The sequence below is a fragment of the Alosa alosa genome, chromosome 7 (genome assembly GCF_017589495.1).
Source record: "Alosa alosa isolate M-15738 ecotype Scorff River chromosome 7, AALO_Geno_1.1, whole genome shotgun sequence".
Taxonomy (NCBI): domain Eukaryota; kingdom Metazoa; phylum Chordata; class Actinopteri; order Clupeiformes; family Clupeidae; genus Alosa; species Alosa alosa.
In genome coordinates this window covers 10433126-10449899 of record NC_063195.1, presented here as the reverse complement: position 1 = coordinate 10449899, position 16774 = coordinate 10433126, and the positions used below count along the sequence as shown (strand labels likewise).

The 16774-nt window shown below is 42.1% G+C and overlaps 1 protein-coding gene across 2 annotated transcripts in view; it reads left to right on the top strand.

Moving 5' to 3' along the window:
* The window catches only part of LOC125297523 (immunoglobulin superfamily member 1-like), a 74458-nt gene that overhangs the window by 10934 nt on the left and 46750 nt on the right, over window positions 1-16774 (top strand). For both annotated transcript variants that reach the window (XM_048247906.1, XM_048247905.1), the window contains exons 3-4: window positions 6144-6248; window positions 15648-15752. In XM_048247906.1, the coding sequence (XP_048103863.1) occupies window positions 6144-6248; window positions 15648-15752 (210 nt within the window). The remainder of the gene's footprint in view (window positions 1-6143; window positions 6249-15647; window positions 15753-16774) is intronic.

Genomic DNA, 16774 nt, shown 5'->3' with positions numbered 1-16774 from the left:
ACATCTGAACGGTTTATAGAATAAGATGAAATGTATACGAATAAAAATAAATGTATTTCAAGTAGACCTATTATAAAATAGCCTATTATTGTTTCAATATGCCTAAAATATTAGGTAGCCTAAGTCAGTGTTTTTCGACCACTGTGCCGGGGCACACTACTGTAGTGTGCCGTGAGAGATTATCAGGTGTGCCGCAGAAAATTACCCAAATGTCACTCACTGGTCCAGAAAAGCAACTGTTGCATCAAAGAATTTATAACCACATGCTCTCATTGATTGTATGATTGCACTATTTGTGGTATGCAGGCATTGTACAACGGGGGCCCGATATCCAGTATTCACAGAATCATCACATATCCAGTTCATAACAATTCAATTAGATATAGTCACCTACAAATGAAACAGAGGGCGCTTGTTTTATAGAGCAGGTCTTGCATAGAAGCCATAATAAGGCCATATCTGTGTATTATTTGAAATTTTAGGCTATGGCATGTTTACTTTTTCTTCACACAGGATGTTAGTGTGCCGTGGGACATTTTAAGTGTCAAAAGTGTGCCAGGGTACAAAAAAGGTTGAAAAACACTGGCCTAAGCTACATCAAATCATGAAAATATATTAAAACAGTTCAAGTTACACCTGTCCTGACCGGTCACATCTCCAGGGAACCAATAATGTTGAAAAAGTGAATTAATCAATCAAACGCTGCCGCCGACGTCACTGCCAAACTTTGACAAGCGCGACAGTGCAATGGGTTTTCGGAGGGTTTAGGACCGTCAATGCTATATCATATTATACATAAGCCTAACATGTGAAATAAGCTACTTTTCTATGCTGATTGCTGGCAGTTAGCTAGGCCTACTTACTGTTGTTAGCCTACTACTAGGCTGTAACGTATGAAACGGGGACATGTTTAAGAGGGAGGGAGAAAGAGAGGCGCTTACTTTAGGTTACATTGGCAACATTTTCGCTATATATCAAGATTAAAGAAAATGTTTCACTTTGCCATTTTACACATTTTAACCTACTATGGCGTTAACTAAAAAGCATAATAGTTAGGTTTCTAACACGACTAACTTCGGATGAAAATCAACGTGGTGGTGGTTATGTCGCCATTTTGCACACTTGCAGACTGCTGTTCATTTCTCCTTTGACTTGTCAGATACATCATCTGTGAAGCCAAACATTATTATGTTTTGGTATAAACATAGAGCCTTCCATATTTGCAAGTTAGCCTTCCATATTTGCAAGTTAGCCTATCTCAGTCTGGCTCATTTGATCTGGCACTTGCTGTTGGTCTGCCGCGTCGCGTCACTTGGTACAATGACAGGTTCGCCAAGCGGACGATGCAACAGCACCTAAGCAGATTTTCTAAAATCGTAAAGTTAACTCCTTAATATCTATGAAAAAAATAAATTGATCAAGCCCCGTTTTTTTTTTCAAAAGCCCCGAATCTTTTTTTGTATGCGCTTTACACAATATTACTACGCTAGGTCGAAGTACTCCCAGTGCTATTGCGCCACACATTGTAGTTCTCCTGTTTATTCGCTTGGAAAATCGCCACGTTTCATGTTGTGTGACAGTAGACATTTTTATCAACTACTCGTGCAACTGTATTTAAGTCAGGAAAACGTGGATGTTTTTGATTACTTCTACGTCTGGCTACGTCTGAGCCCCGCTAGCATAGCAACATGCTAACACAGTCGCGCCGCGCACCAGAGCGTTTGAGTGCACATACCGACACCGGAGAGGTATGACTCAACTTGTGAAAGTTAAGGTAAGAACATGTATTACTACTGACATTGGGTGGCGTGTTCCTTTAAGACTCGCCATAGAGAATGAATGGGGGAAATTACGGAGCTTATATTTTGACGATGTTGTACTCCCATGCGGGCCAGATGCTATATACCACGGACATGTTTTGGGGGGCCATCCAAAATGAAGTGGCAGGCCGTATCCGTATCGGCCGTAGTTTGGGGACCACTGGTTTAGGCAATGCCAGAGCCGAGATGTAGCGGTTTAAGTCATAAACCTGGCAGGAAAGTTCAGAGCGGCGCAGTCAGTTTAAACAGCAAGCCGGTAAGAAAAACTATTGTCAAGACATTAGGCAATTAGGCTACTGTACCCCGGAATACAAAAATAAACTTCAGAAAGACAGAAAGTTTGTTGTACTGTATTCATAGAGTCTCAATGACCGAATCAGTAGATTTACCTGTTGTCAGTCGAGTTCGTTCAATTTATTTATTGTAGGCTAGTAGCCTAAGCAATATGAAACGGAGATGTAACGTGGCTACCGGCGGGATTTTGAACTTGCATGTTTCATGCATTTTAGGGCAAAAAATACCATGGGATTGATGTGTTCTCCATTTGAGGAACGTAAACAATTGCGGACGTGCACAGACAGCTCAGACACAGAGCGCATAGCCTACTGTAGGTCAACTTCAAGTAGGCCTTGGCTCGGCCTATGCGCACGTCAAGTGACTACTTGAAGTATTAGCATACGCACAATAGATTTTTCTTCTTTAGCCTACATAATGCATAGATTTTGTAAACAAACACAACAGCTGTGACAACAGCCGCATATATTCTGCGTCATAACGCCTCTTGCGATCTCTCAAGCCCCCACCGCTCACTCGACAAACTTAGGTCAGTATAACTCCGCAAATTAGCGTCATATCTGAATCACCCGAAGGGTCGGACCTCCGTTTGACAAACCTCCTCATATACTCTGGAGGTTATGTCTGAAAGCCTGACGTCTATTGCCACTGGTCTGAGAACGGAAGAATAGGATCTGAAACAACTGACGGAAGACAGAATAAATAAATAAATAAATAATAATAATAAACATTTTCTCTGAAAACAATAAATAAAATCAGAAAAAAGCAAGTATGTCCAAATGAAGCGGTGTACTCAGGGGTGTGGGCAGTTCATCCCCGCCTTGGGCCCACATTCTATTTGCATAAGCCACTTGTCACCACCAGGGGTCGCTAATAAATATTTCTTCCCCCCCCCCCACCAGAACCCAGGGGAGTACACTTTGTCCTTGAATGAACTGGGGATACGTAGATACAGTATAAAAATATGATTTATTAATACATGAGCTAAAAGGGCAATGCAATAGAAAAAATATTAAAACAGTAGTCCAATGCACAGTCCAATGCTCAGTCCAAGCTGCACCCGCCCGCGCTTGAGGTAGAGCCACCTCCAGTTGTGATGTCGCCAACCTCGAGGCCCAGGCAGATGTTGTTACTGGCCCGGTCACGGCCCAGGGCTCCGACTGCAGTTTGTTTCTGTGCTACAGGAATGGAGGGGCGCAGAGATTCAGCCCTTTTACAGTACACCCCCACTTGGCACAACCCAAGTTCACAGTAAGCCTATTAAGGAGCAGTTAGCCCAGTACGAGTTATGCAATAGCGAACATATGGACAAAGAATATATTCTAAACCACAGCGGGTCTGTAAACAGAATCCAATGTCCCTTTCTACTCACCCTGAAGCCAGTTGTTCACCGTCTCAGGGCAGATTGTTGATGCAAGGGAGTTTAACTCGCAGTGCTGCTATCCAAGAGACTTGTGCAATATAAACATCCACAAGGTAAAAATCTGCAAACTCTCCACTAAGGTTAGCCTAAAATAAACGGCAAACTCGTGTATCTCCGTGTATCTGGGGTTAACTTGGGGTATCGAAGTTTTTAACAGTTTCAAGGGAGAGAGAGAGAGCCCTTGTGAGTTGCTGTTACGAGTGCCAGTAGTCCATACTGCGTTAGCCTACATTGACGTGACAATGCGTGTTATAGCTTATTTGTATATGCACCGTAGCCTTCGCATAGGCCTAATGTAGTGGTGGTGAGTGAGTATGCAGTTGTGTGGAGGATGTACAGTAGGCAATGTGTGTGTGTGTGAGGGATGGAGGGAGACAGAGAGATAGCGTGTGTGTTGCTGTCTCAAGCGCCCCTCGTCCAGTTTTCTACATGACCTGTAGGCTAGGTCTACAGTAGCCTATGTTGTGCCGCACAAAATGTATCTATGTTGTACATTGCACAAAATGTATACCCCCCGAAATAAACACATACATAAATAAACATATTTTTCTCGTAACTTTGGCTTCCTTGAACATCTTCCCTACGTTTCGCCACTGCTTTGCAACAGATAGATTCCAGTGTCCATGCTCCGGCTGCGCCCACACAGTCATTTTCACCCAAATGATCCTACTGAAGGTTGGAGGTTGGATCACCCAAATGATCCTACTGAAGGCTGGAGCCTGAAACCCATCTAGTGGTAGTCAAGACACTACAGGCCTGTCCCTCACAGGCTCAAATTTGTAACCCATGCCATTAAAATGACTAATTTTCGTGTATACATAATATGCTGCAGCTGTTGCCTATAGAACTTCTCAGGTCATACTAGGGGTGGGCATATCGATCCAAATATCGATAGTATCGATACCAACATTGGTATTGGTATCGGATCGATACCAGTGTGATGGGATCGATACTTTAATTCCAGTTCACTTCCAATATCTCTCGATTTGTTCAAAATGCATTGTTCCGGTCAAGCCTACAGTCAAGCAAACCATTCCTTTCACATCTTGCATGCCCGCTTTGCAATGTTTCGTTGCTGAAATGTTTGTAAATTATTAACAATGGGAATCATAAAATCATTAGCATATTGATGTTTTATTCATGTCATAAATCATAACACACTGTTCGGCCCCTACATAAAAGTATATAAACTGCTTTTAGTTACAAATATCAGTATTGTCTCTCTATGTTCCAGCTTCTCTCCTCCTGGCCCAACAGCAAGCCAGCCTTATACATATGCGCACACACACACACACACATACATCCTCACATACTCACTACCCCTCACCCCCCATCCCCACCCCCATCCCTACACCACCTCATTCACACTCTTAGAGCCCCCATCCGCACCCCCCCACCCATCCCCCCTTCTTTTCATTCCGGTCATCAATTTCATCCCTGATAATCATATCTGTAATCATCCTGGACGCAAATCATCCTTAGCCTTTCTGTTATTAATGCTATGTTGTGTTATGTTTGTGGAAGCCAAGTCAATGTGATGTCTTGTTAAGTTACAGTATGTGTTTATGTAATGTACGTCTGTTTGTCGTATGTAGTATTCATGTGCATGTCGTAGTGCATTTTCTGTAATGTCAATGATGTTTGCAAAAAAAAAAAAACAAATATCAGAATTGGTATCGACAATACTGGCCCTATATTTAATTGGTATCGGATCGAAACCAAATTTTACAGTATCGCACACCACTAGGTCCTACCATGCCAGTGATGTCATTGAAACGGGCAGTGTTCCAATACTAACAAACGCAATTTTGGTGTTGCTTAAAAAAGGCTACGTATTGATTTTTTTAATTTTTTTTTTTTTTAGTGTAATTTATTTTTAATTGTCATAATCAACACATTATCAATGTTGATTCAGTTCAGTTCATCTTTAAAGCTATAGGCTCGCCACACGTTTACACAGCACACTATTAAAGCTATAGGCTCGCCACACGTTTACACAGCACACTATTAAAGCTATAGGCACGCCACACGTTTACACAGCACACTATTAAAGTTATAAGGCTCACCAGATGTTTACACAGCACACTATTAGGGCTATAGGGCTCACCACAGGTTTACACAGCACACTAGTGGAGCACGTCTTCGTCCTGAGCCTCTCCCGTTTCGTCCTCTATCATTTGCTTAAGATGCTAATCCCATAAACGGTGCACCAATCACCACCACCACCACTGAGCTAACACACCTGTGGCTCATTAGTAAACAATGAACGGCTCGGGGGCTGCCATCTTGGGGTCACACCCTCAGCTTTCCCATAGAGAACTAAATCCCCAGTAACTTGTTCCCCACCTAGTCACCCCGTGACTCATAAGCTGTTGTTTGGAACTGAATCCCAGTCAACTTGAAATTGAATATAATAGTTGAAACTGTATTCTACAGTAATTAATGGGCATGTAAACTGTATTCAATGCAATCAACAATAAATAACAGAAATCCACCCTCTGACAAGTTGTTTTTTTTAACTGTAGAGTTTGGATGTGAATTGTTTCATTCACGCTGGGAAAAATTAAAGGTTGTGTTGATTTTGTTTTCTTTATTTGCATCACTAGATCAAATAAACAAAGATCTCCATCTCCGGCGCCCAGCTTGGGCAGTGATGACTCCATGAGTGATCGTCCCGAATTCAGCGGTGAATCACCACCATCTGAATCAGAGTGAGTGATTATGAGTTTGTGTGTGTGTGTGTGTAAACCAGGGCCGACATAAGGGCCTGGGTGGGCCAGTACCAGCCAGATTGACAGCTGGGCCCATCCAATCGACATTGATTACCCATTTTGATGTGCTCACAGAATCTTGGCTCTGAGCCAAAATGGGAGGGGTGGGGCCTGACAAGGGCTGTTATTGGATCAGTCCAGTGTCAGTATGGAAAATAAACAAATGGGCCACTGACTGTCTTTCCTTTGAAAAAGAAAATAACTCCTTTTAGAAAAAGAGGAGAACTCAGAGCCACTATCATTTTAAAATGCACAAGGCAATACGTAAACCTAACTGTTCTCACCTGTGTCCGATTTATAGCACAAGGGGTAACTATAGAAACAAGTAGAGCAGGGCCGTTCAGCAATGAAAACTGCTCATGTCAACAACACCCAACTGAGGAACAAATGAACTGCATTATACCTGAACTTCCAGAAATCCTGACTATGATGGTCATCATGCCCCCATATACTGTACCTGGAAACAGAGGAGGTCACCGTATCTAATCCCCTAGGGGTCGACCAATTATCGGCCGGGCCGATTATTAGGGCCGATATTTAGCATTTTTATAATAATTGGTATCGGCCATTTTTTCCACCGATAAGCCGATATTGAAATGGATAAAGAATGAAACGCGCTACTTTGTCTGTAAAGTGTCTCTCACTCCCTGCATTTGCTACTCTGTGGTCGAGCATTGTCCCCCCACTACACCGCCTGATTTGTTAGTTAGCACGAATGCAGCCAATCAGGATCGAAGACTGAACACAGAGAAAGTTTAGGATTCTCACTGAGGCAGACTGTAGACTGGGCTTCAGCTGTACGGAGCTATTTTTCTAAGGTAAGGAAGGTAGCCTACCTTACATTGCTGAAGTTGCAATGAATCACAATAATCACAAAAAGCACCCACTTCCTTCATTTAGCGAACTCCCGATTGATGCACGTTACTGATATGCTGTTTACTAGTTAGCCTACAAACTCGGGTGCTGCGCGTCAGGAGCTCTTTGCCTCCGCTTCGTCCGTTAATTGTGAATAACGGGACACCACGGGTGTTCACCTGGGTGTTCCCATGCTGCCTTGCACGCGATTTGATTCACGTTGCTAAGGCAGCCTGGAGACCATGGAGCAAATTTTCGCCTGAGATAGGGAACCAATCACAGAACAGGGGGGAAAGCAAGACGATGATGAGCTATGCACAGACGCATTTGATAGACATCCGTGGCACCCAATAAACGGATCTGGGCATTTTTTTCAAATACGAGAAAATGAACGTTTGGTTCCCAGACCACGTCTCATTGAGAAGTGGTGGCGCTAGCCAGGCTAGCACCCAGGAGCATCCGTAATGTAATCCGACCTTAACTAAATCGCGTCCTGAGCTGGCTATTAACGTGCCTTTTAGGCTCTCAAAAGTGTAGCTTACAGTGGGCAGTGCTTCGACTTGGCCAGCTTCACTCGCGGTCCGCGTGGGATCACGCGGTATCACGCGACTTTAATTTGTATTTTTCCAGTGAGACGCTGCAACAACCCAAACAACCGGTAGATGGCTCAAGTGAGCAGGGTGTCTCGTAAAAATAAATGGAGCCTGGAAAACCCTACACAGACTTCACTACAGACTTTAGCAGACTGGTTTAGAAATAATGTAATAGCCAGAAATATGCCTGCCCTGCCCTAATAAAGAAATATTTGGTTAACTGCGAGTGAATCCCGCTTGCAGCCGAGAGACGCAGGGACAAATTAAACATTCTGGTTTTCTCCGAAAGTGCAACGATGATAGACAGACATCATTTGGACAAAATATAGAGTATTAACCTCCGTTGCTCAGCCAAATGCCTTCCTGTTACGCCCTTTTTATCACGGAGTTACAGGCGATAAATGATTTTTGATGGTCACAAGTTTACTTCATTAGGGACTGTTCGTTATTTATTTAAGGGGCTACCGGAGGAGTTTTGGGAGCATTAGTCCAAAAAAAGACGTGACCCTCCCTCGCCAGCAATACATTTTTCTATGACCCTCCAAAGTGATTATGAAAAATCACTGTCAACTTTTTTTCGGGTTTATCGCCTACTGTATTTTAACGTTTTCACATATTTGGCCATAAGCCGCTTATCATAGGCTATCACGAAACCAAACTACAAAGGCTAACACTTTAACAGGGGAATTAATTGGGCATGAATCATGCTGAACGCTATTTCGCTACCTTAGAATAATAAGGTTCTATCTGCGCTTTGAGTAGGTACATCCGGACGATTGAAACGGGGCTTAATGAAACATTCCGGTTTTCTCCGAAAGTAACGATGATAGACAGTCATCATTTGGACAAAACATGATATTAACCTCCGTTGCTCAGCCAAATGCCTTCCTGTTACGCCCTGGTATCAATGGAGTTACAAGCGATAAACGATTTTTGATGGTCACAAGTTTACTTCATTAGCGGTTTATTTTTTTGGATTATTAAAGAGTGTTTTCATTTAAAGGTTTGACTTAGTGCTTATTCAGTAGAGCATTTAGTGCTCTCCCCAATCCCAGACGCTCACATTGCATGTTTGTTTGTAATGGATGCAACCGCGAGATAGGCTATGCGTTTGACAATGAGTTGTTAACAGAACCAAGACATATAGCCCAGCAGCAATCTAGGGACTGATCGTTATTTATTGAAGGGACCACCGGAGGAATTTTGAGTGCTTCAGTTGGAAGTTGCATGACCCTCTCTTGTCTGCTAGAAATTGTTCAATGACCCTCCGACAGAATTGTTAAAAAGACATGACCCTCCCCTGCCAATTGTCTTCCGCGTGCGCACCTGAGGCTACTCAGCTGCAAGAGAAATAATTTCCCCTGTTTGTATGTTCACTGCAGGTTGGCCTACCATAACTTACCAACTCTGCACTGTAGACTGGCTATTTATATTTTTCTGTGAAATAAGCAAATGTATTTGTTCAACTTTATGAAGCAGAATTACGCATAGGGTACTTGGAACATAATACAATTGACAAAGGACAGATGAATGTTGCTAGTGACAAAATATTAACTTTCAGTGTTTTACGATGTCTTTGTCATGGGGAAGTGTTTTCCCCATGCATTAATTCTAGGTTACTGTCAGTGACTGCCGTGAGAGAAGCGGGTTCTGTGTTTCGTTCATGTCAGTGACTGACGCGAGAGAAGCGGGGTCTGTGTTGTGTTGCGTTGCGTTAATTTATTTTCATTGGTCATACCGTGTCGTGCCGTCCACAGTTCTTCAGTTCTGACAAAGCCAAAATTACTCGTTTTGAAACAATGAGTGCAGGAAGCGCGTTTGTATGGTTATATTGCTTGACGGGGGGGTCCAAAGCAGCTTTCAGCCATAAGGCTACTTTGAGAACATTTCAATTCACCCGACACTAATATTCAAAATGTTGAAAACTATTTCGGCATAGCCTATACAGCAGTTTAATTAAATGGAATGTTAGTTGTAAGCAAACGAGCTACTTGGTGAGGCTTGGCCTCACAGATGCGCTCGTGCCTTAGATGGCAGGAAAAATCTTCACGATAGGCCTATTAACTAACCACCCGATTCCACGTTGGCTGGGGAAGGGGGCCATCAGACAATTGTGCCCAGTTAATCCGGCCCTTCCCCCAAAAAATCACACCTTCCCACCTCTGACAGCTTAAAAGAAGTCAAGAGGACTCCTTATTCACAGACCTATTCACAAACCTGCGGTTTTGAAATCCTATGCAGCTACAGGAGCTTCCAATCAAGAGGAAGCAATTTTGCATTGTAGGCATAACTAACATGCAATAACGCCAACAACAACCAAAAAACTAGGCTAATCATTGTCAACATGTAAAATAAATGTAACATTATTGTGAATCAAATTAAAATGTTCTCTTTGCAAACGTAGGCATAGTAACAGAATAATTTAATAATGTTACAAAGATACTACATCAATCCGTATGTTTCATTGGGCTACTAGGCTATTTGTTTTGCCTTGATTAGGCTAGGCCTTTTTATTCAGGGGCCGTATTCACAAAGAATTTTAAGGCTAAAAGTAGCTCCTAACTGGCGAATTTTGGAGCAACTCCTAAAAATAATGGGCGTGTCACTCCTAACTTTAGGACTCCTAATTTTTTCACAAAAAGTAATTCTTACTTTGGAAAACAAACATTTGCCGATATCATCGCCGATCATCAGAATATTGCAACAGATTCTGTGTTCTGGACTGTAGGTAACTTGTTAAGCCAGTGGTTCTCAAACTTTTATTTCATTCCCCACTTTGATCAAGGGGCATGACTGATGATAGTGGAGATAACGTGTTATCCCGAGGCTTTTGCAAGTCAGCATCTTCGACGGTAGTCTATTAAAAGTTTTCGATGTCCCAAACGGAGAGCCATACTTTATTGTTTTTAAAGATCTCTATGCTACTCACAAAAATGTAGGCATGGGGACATGATGAAGTAGGTTATCCAACTGTCGTGTGTTAAATTATTGTGATTACGAGCCAGTGGTTTTCAAACATTATGCGTGACTCGGACATCTAACTAAATGTAACAGGCTCATATCGTCCTCGCATTCGCAAAATGAGGACCAGTGTTTTGTCAAATTGCAAATAGCTATTCGTTTTAACAATTTTTTTATGATAGTAGCCTATACAAAAAGCACTTCATACTATCTTAATCTTGGAATATGGGGAGGGAAGTGGCGCGTCTGCAGTCAGCCAAATATGAATGTAATTCTGCGCATAAAGCAGATGTAATTGTTTATTGTACAGAAAAATAAAAATGACATGTCAAGCAGTCAATTGACTACATTGCAGTCAAGAAGTAGGGCAAATTAATTTACTGAAACCAAAACGTGGGTCATAGTTGTCTAAGCCTCTATTATGTAGCCTGTTAAAAAACGCCGCCAGATAGTATTAAATTGGCAACAACATTGTTTTCTGCAGAAGCCTACCCAAGGCTACAGATTAATTCTGAACAGTTATTTCTCTACTGGCTCAATTATCACACCACTGTTTTGATTTGCGTGAAGCGTTAACCCCAACACTGACAATAATGTAGACAGCAAATTTCGATTTCGATTTTAGTGGTAGTCAAGCCTTAAGCCATACCCAAGTAGCCTAAATCGAGGTAATGTTTAATTATGCATGATTTATTTTGTTATTGAATTCAGAGGCAGGGATTACTCGGCAACAATTATGTAAGGGACGGCAGGCAGAGCGATGTACAGTGGCAGAGCCGACGACAGTGGCTGAAAGTGGTACTAAAGCTTCACGCAGCTTCACTGCATAATCGCCAATGAAGTGGTCATTTGAAAGCGATGCCCACTGTATAGCCTACATATAGACACAAATTGCATGCTTAAATAGCCTAAGAACTATTTTAAAACTGTTTTGTTGAACTATTCAACAACACTTGCATGCACCTCTTCCTCTCCCTCTCTCGTGCTCTCTCTCCTCTCCCTCTCGTGCACTCACACACACACACTATGGCAAAGCATCCTCTTTGTGACAAGCACATAGCCCATTGTGTAGGCCTACTCTATGAAAATAATTGCCATCACTCAGCTCTTGGATTAACATGATACACAGGATTTACACTTGTGATGCAAGTTGATAGACAATTGTGTATGAAAAGAAGAAGAAAAAAGTTTGCATAATTAAATGCTTTTGAATAAAAATATTGCAGCATATTGCCTTTACTATCTACCCCCCTTTTTGACAAAGTTGACATATCGGTTTTGCATATCGATTATCGGCCTCCTGTTTTGGTAATAATTTATATCGGTATCGGCCCTGAAAAAAAACATATCAGTCGATCCCTATGATCCACCCTCCCTAGAGACAGAGAAACAGCAACTGGGTAGGAGACTTTGGGAGAGGATGGAAATGCCAGCCCCAGGAAAAGCACACTCATTAAAAAGGTCTGTAACACATAACCCCAAGCCCCTTCCTGAACAACATATTGGATCAACAAGAATGATCACGAAAACACGATGCAAATACTGTGATCTAACCCCCACAAGCATGAGAGGAAAACATTTTTTTAACTGGACCCTATTTAAAGAAGTACTACGCAATCATGTTAGCAAAAATTACCTTAAATATGCAAGTTGAGAGTCATTCTGATGGTTCTACAACACTTTCTGGTGGGTGCTTCGTCTCCCCCTATTGCTTCTCCGTGGAAAAAACGAATATGCAACTTTCTATTTCCGGTCCGAGGAAATCCGGATGTGACTCAGCGGAAGTATCCAATCGCTGTTTCCTCTATGTTGATTTGGTAGTGGTGACGGTTTAATTTTCTTCCCCCACGGTATCAGAAATGCGGCAGACACACAATAGTCGCAGTTGCCTTTCAAAATTCATTGTGCAGACCTGTTGTAGATTCTCCAAATATACAGCTCAATCACAACTGAAAATAATGCCTCATTGTGTGTGAATAGAGGTGAATTCATATAATTGTTTGTGTTGCAGCGAAGTGTCAGTTGTCAGTTCCGTGGGACGGGGGGACGATGGGGGACAGGCCTGCCCCCACTGCTTAAAAAAATCCTAGAGGAAACACTGCAATCGCGCCTCGAAAATGTAGTCAGATTGTAGTTTCGAAGAAGACTGCAAAACGGACGCCGACTTGGCTTTGTTGCTGTTGAAATTGTAAGTAGCCTACCCTTGGATGAACTTCGTTTTTGTAATGTGGTTTGATAGTCTCTTGAACTGTGTTTGCTGGACTGTTTTATTGTGAGCCCTGTATGTGTTTAGCTTTGTTTCGCTAGCTAGTGGGGGTTTAGCGTAGCAGTCACTTGCTACCGAAGCTGCGGGGGGAGCTGTGTCGTGAAAAATGCAAATCTGGCGAAAAGCCAGAAACAGCGAAGGAATAACCAGACTTGCATAGGGCTTTTTTAATACTCTATCTCCGAAGCTACACATACATATGAACCCAGCACAAATCATCCATCATGAGACATTCGACGGCAGACATTGGGAGTGGTACATCAGAGTACCTAACCTAAACAACTGGAGTGTCAGGAGCTGGTGGAAGAATATGAATGAGTCACAAGCAGGATTTGCAAAGTGGGAAAAAGGGCTTTTTGAATGCCTCACAGAACAGGTAAACAAAACTGGATTCTGGGAAAAACCAAGACTCCCGAAATTCAGAGTAATTCAGAGTAGTAGCCCAGATCAGACTGGGATGGATCAGGAGTATACAACAATTGGACATCGTCCTCATGGGGGGCTATGCAGGAAATGATTGGCGAGGTTTCTGTCACAAACCGTAAAATAGACACTGGAGACCCAGACTTTTCAAGAAAACTTGAAGACATGGTGAAACAGCGGAATGTCCCAGCCACAGAGTGGATGACTCACATCACAGGGGACATAGAGCCAGGAGACAATTTCACCCACGCTGTACAATATTGTGCCAGAAAAATGGAAAAGGGAGCCGTAGACAACAACAATGCCATAAGTATAGAATTCATTAACAATCAGTTTGCAGCTCTGACCACTGGATACGCAGAATTAACTATACCTACTTATTAATACGAGACACTTCTGAGGATCAGTCCAGGTGTGTCAGGGGATGGAGGTGTGTGCTTTATCGATTCTTAATGGAGCATACACTTGCCACACCACATCAGGCATATAGCACCCCTGGCTGGCCCGTAATGTGACATACAGGTATTGGTCTGAAAACAGATCAGAGGACGGGTACTTTATGAATGATTATGATAGCACCCCCAACAAGACAGCGAGGTTAGCAGCCGTATGGGAGAGGCACATGATTGGGACCAGATCTATCACAAATTACATATTGGGAAACTTAGTGTGGTTACAAAAGCCTGGAGGCTCACCCAACTCCAAAGCCTCTCCCCGCATGAAAAACACTAATCTCAGAGTGAGGAACACATTTCAATTTATGATTGATTTCGAGAGAAAAGCAGAATCAACAATACAATGGAAACCTGAAGGAGCAAAAACCTTGCTAGAGACTTCGATAGCTGGCCTACCTTAAAGGAACACACCACATAATGTCAGTAATATATGTTCTTACCTTAACTTTCACGAGATGAGTCATACCTCTCCCGTGTCGGTACGTGCACTCAAACGCTCTGGTGCGCGGCGCAAATGTCTTAGCATATTGCTATGCTAGCGGGCTCAGACATAGCCATAGAGGCTGGAAGATAGCAGTAATCAAAAAAAGGATCTACAATTAGGTGTTAATTAATATTACTACGCTCTGGTCCCTTAAGATCAACATACAAAAAAAAGGTGGTCCTCCTAAACCCTACGGTTCTCGAGATACTCCCAGAAAACTGTGTCCGCCACGGTCTTTTAGTGTCCCGGGAATCCTTGATGGAAATTTGGCCATGCGAAAAAGAAAAAAAAAAAAAAAACCTGACTAAACCTATATGTCATAATTACATTATTAGGCTACAATGGGAAACATAATTAGAATAAAGATATTACAAAATACATCTCACAATGCATTTGCAAATTGCTAATGACAAATAAAAGGGATTAGGCGAGAGCACAGCTGAAGACGCACTATAAGCAACTCCTCTGCAGGATAAACGTTGTTTTATTCAATCATTCAAAAAATATTAGGGTAAGTGTTGCTTTTTCCAGCCTATGTTTTCGATGGTAACCCATTGTCAGTCAATAGTGAAAGTAACTTACTGCGTATAACTGTTTTGTCGTTGACTAACACCATGGTGAAGTTAGTTTCACTTTGCCAATGAGTTCAAATAATAGACGAGTGCAAATACGTGAAGGCTATAGGTTTTAGTAAAGCATGGTTTAGTGGAATGACTATTCCATACGGTCTCGCAAGCAGCCTCCTTCAAATGTGCCGTTGACTGTCAAAATACTGATGCATTCTTTGACATCGCGCTTTGCGCCGTTAAAGGGAATGACAAGATGTCATTCTCATTGGTTTAAATGATGTTACGCCCCAAACACACCCATGACTGATTAAGAAACCTAGGAACACCTTGTTACACCATGTGCTCGACGTTTGATAACAAAAACACTCCCAATGTGGACTGGACATCCTACTGAATTTGAATAAGCTTTTGACGAGTGACTATGCGCTTTAGACTGTCAAGATAGGGCCCAATGTATACTTGAACATGACAGTTGGTTGATTGCGTCAGCCTATGCCACGGCCCCCAATGCTCATGATGAAATCAGGCATCTGGGGATAAATAGGACGGGCCAGAACGATACAACAACACTTCAGGTTTACCAGACCATAGAGCAAGCCTGATTGACAGGTGGCCCATCCAATCGAAAGTGTTTCAACATAAGTCATTCAATATATTACAATATAATTGTTTCATTCACGCTGGGAAAAAATAAAGGTTGTGTTGATTTAGTTTTTTTTCTTTGTATCACTAGATCAAATAAACAAAGATCTCCATCTCCGGCGCCCAGCTTGGACAGTGATGACTCCAAGGATGGCCCTCCCGACTTCAGTGGTGAATCACCATCCTCTGAATCAGAGTGAGTGATTATGAGTGTGTGTGTGTGTGTGTGTGTGTGTGTGTGTGTGTCTGTGTGTGTGTATGTCTGTGTGTGTGTGAACCAGGGCTGACATAAGGGCCTGGGTGGGCCAGTACCAGCCAGATTGACAGGTGGCCCATCCAATCGAATGTGTTTCAACATATGACTTTAAAATGAGGAAAGAATATTGTCACATTTGCAGGCTACATTGATTACCCATTTTGATGTGCTCACAGAATCCTGGCTCTGAGCCAAAATGGGAGGGGTGGGGCCTGACAATGTCAGTATGGAAAATGAACAAATGGAACACTGACTGTCTTTTCTTTGGGCCGATCGTTGGCCAAACGAATTCAATTATATAGCCTATTTTAAAAAGGGTGCGTCGGCCCACCAGGAAAATGCCCAGTATGTCAGATAGTTAGTCCGCCCCTGAGTTACACTGATTTTAGAATCACTAAGAGCCAATTGTTAGGCACGACGCGCAAGCAGAGAGGCTACTTGAGTGACTTATTGTTTTTCTAAAACGTTTGCTACATAATATCTGGCAGGATTCCGTAAAATAAAGGCACAGCAACAAGAAATGTAAGGATTTATTCATAGATAATCATTCTTCCGCCAATAAATATATTTCCTCTATCAGAAGCAAACATCGAGATGCACCTACTCGTTTTAGAAACTGTATTCAATGCAATCAACAGTAAGGAACAGAATATGGAGAAAAACTTGTTCCACTTCAAACTTAATCTGAACATTTAGTATTTTCATTTGAATTGCTGAAATTGAACAATTGTATTGAAAAACTGAATTTGAATAGTCTATTTTGAAATGTAATTAATTCGTTTGGAACTGAATCCCAGTTAACTTGAAATTGAATATAAAAACTGTATTCTAATTAATTGGGATGTAAACTGTATTCAATGCAAAGAACAGAATTCCACCCTCTAACAAGTTAGCTTTTTAAAATCATTGTAACCTATGGACTTGAGTGGCTTATTGCTTTTCTAAAACAATTACTACATATA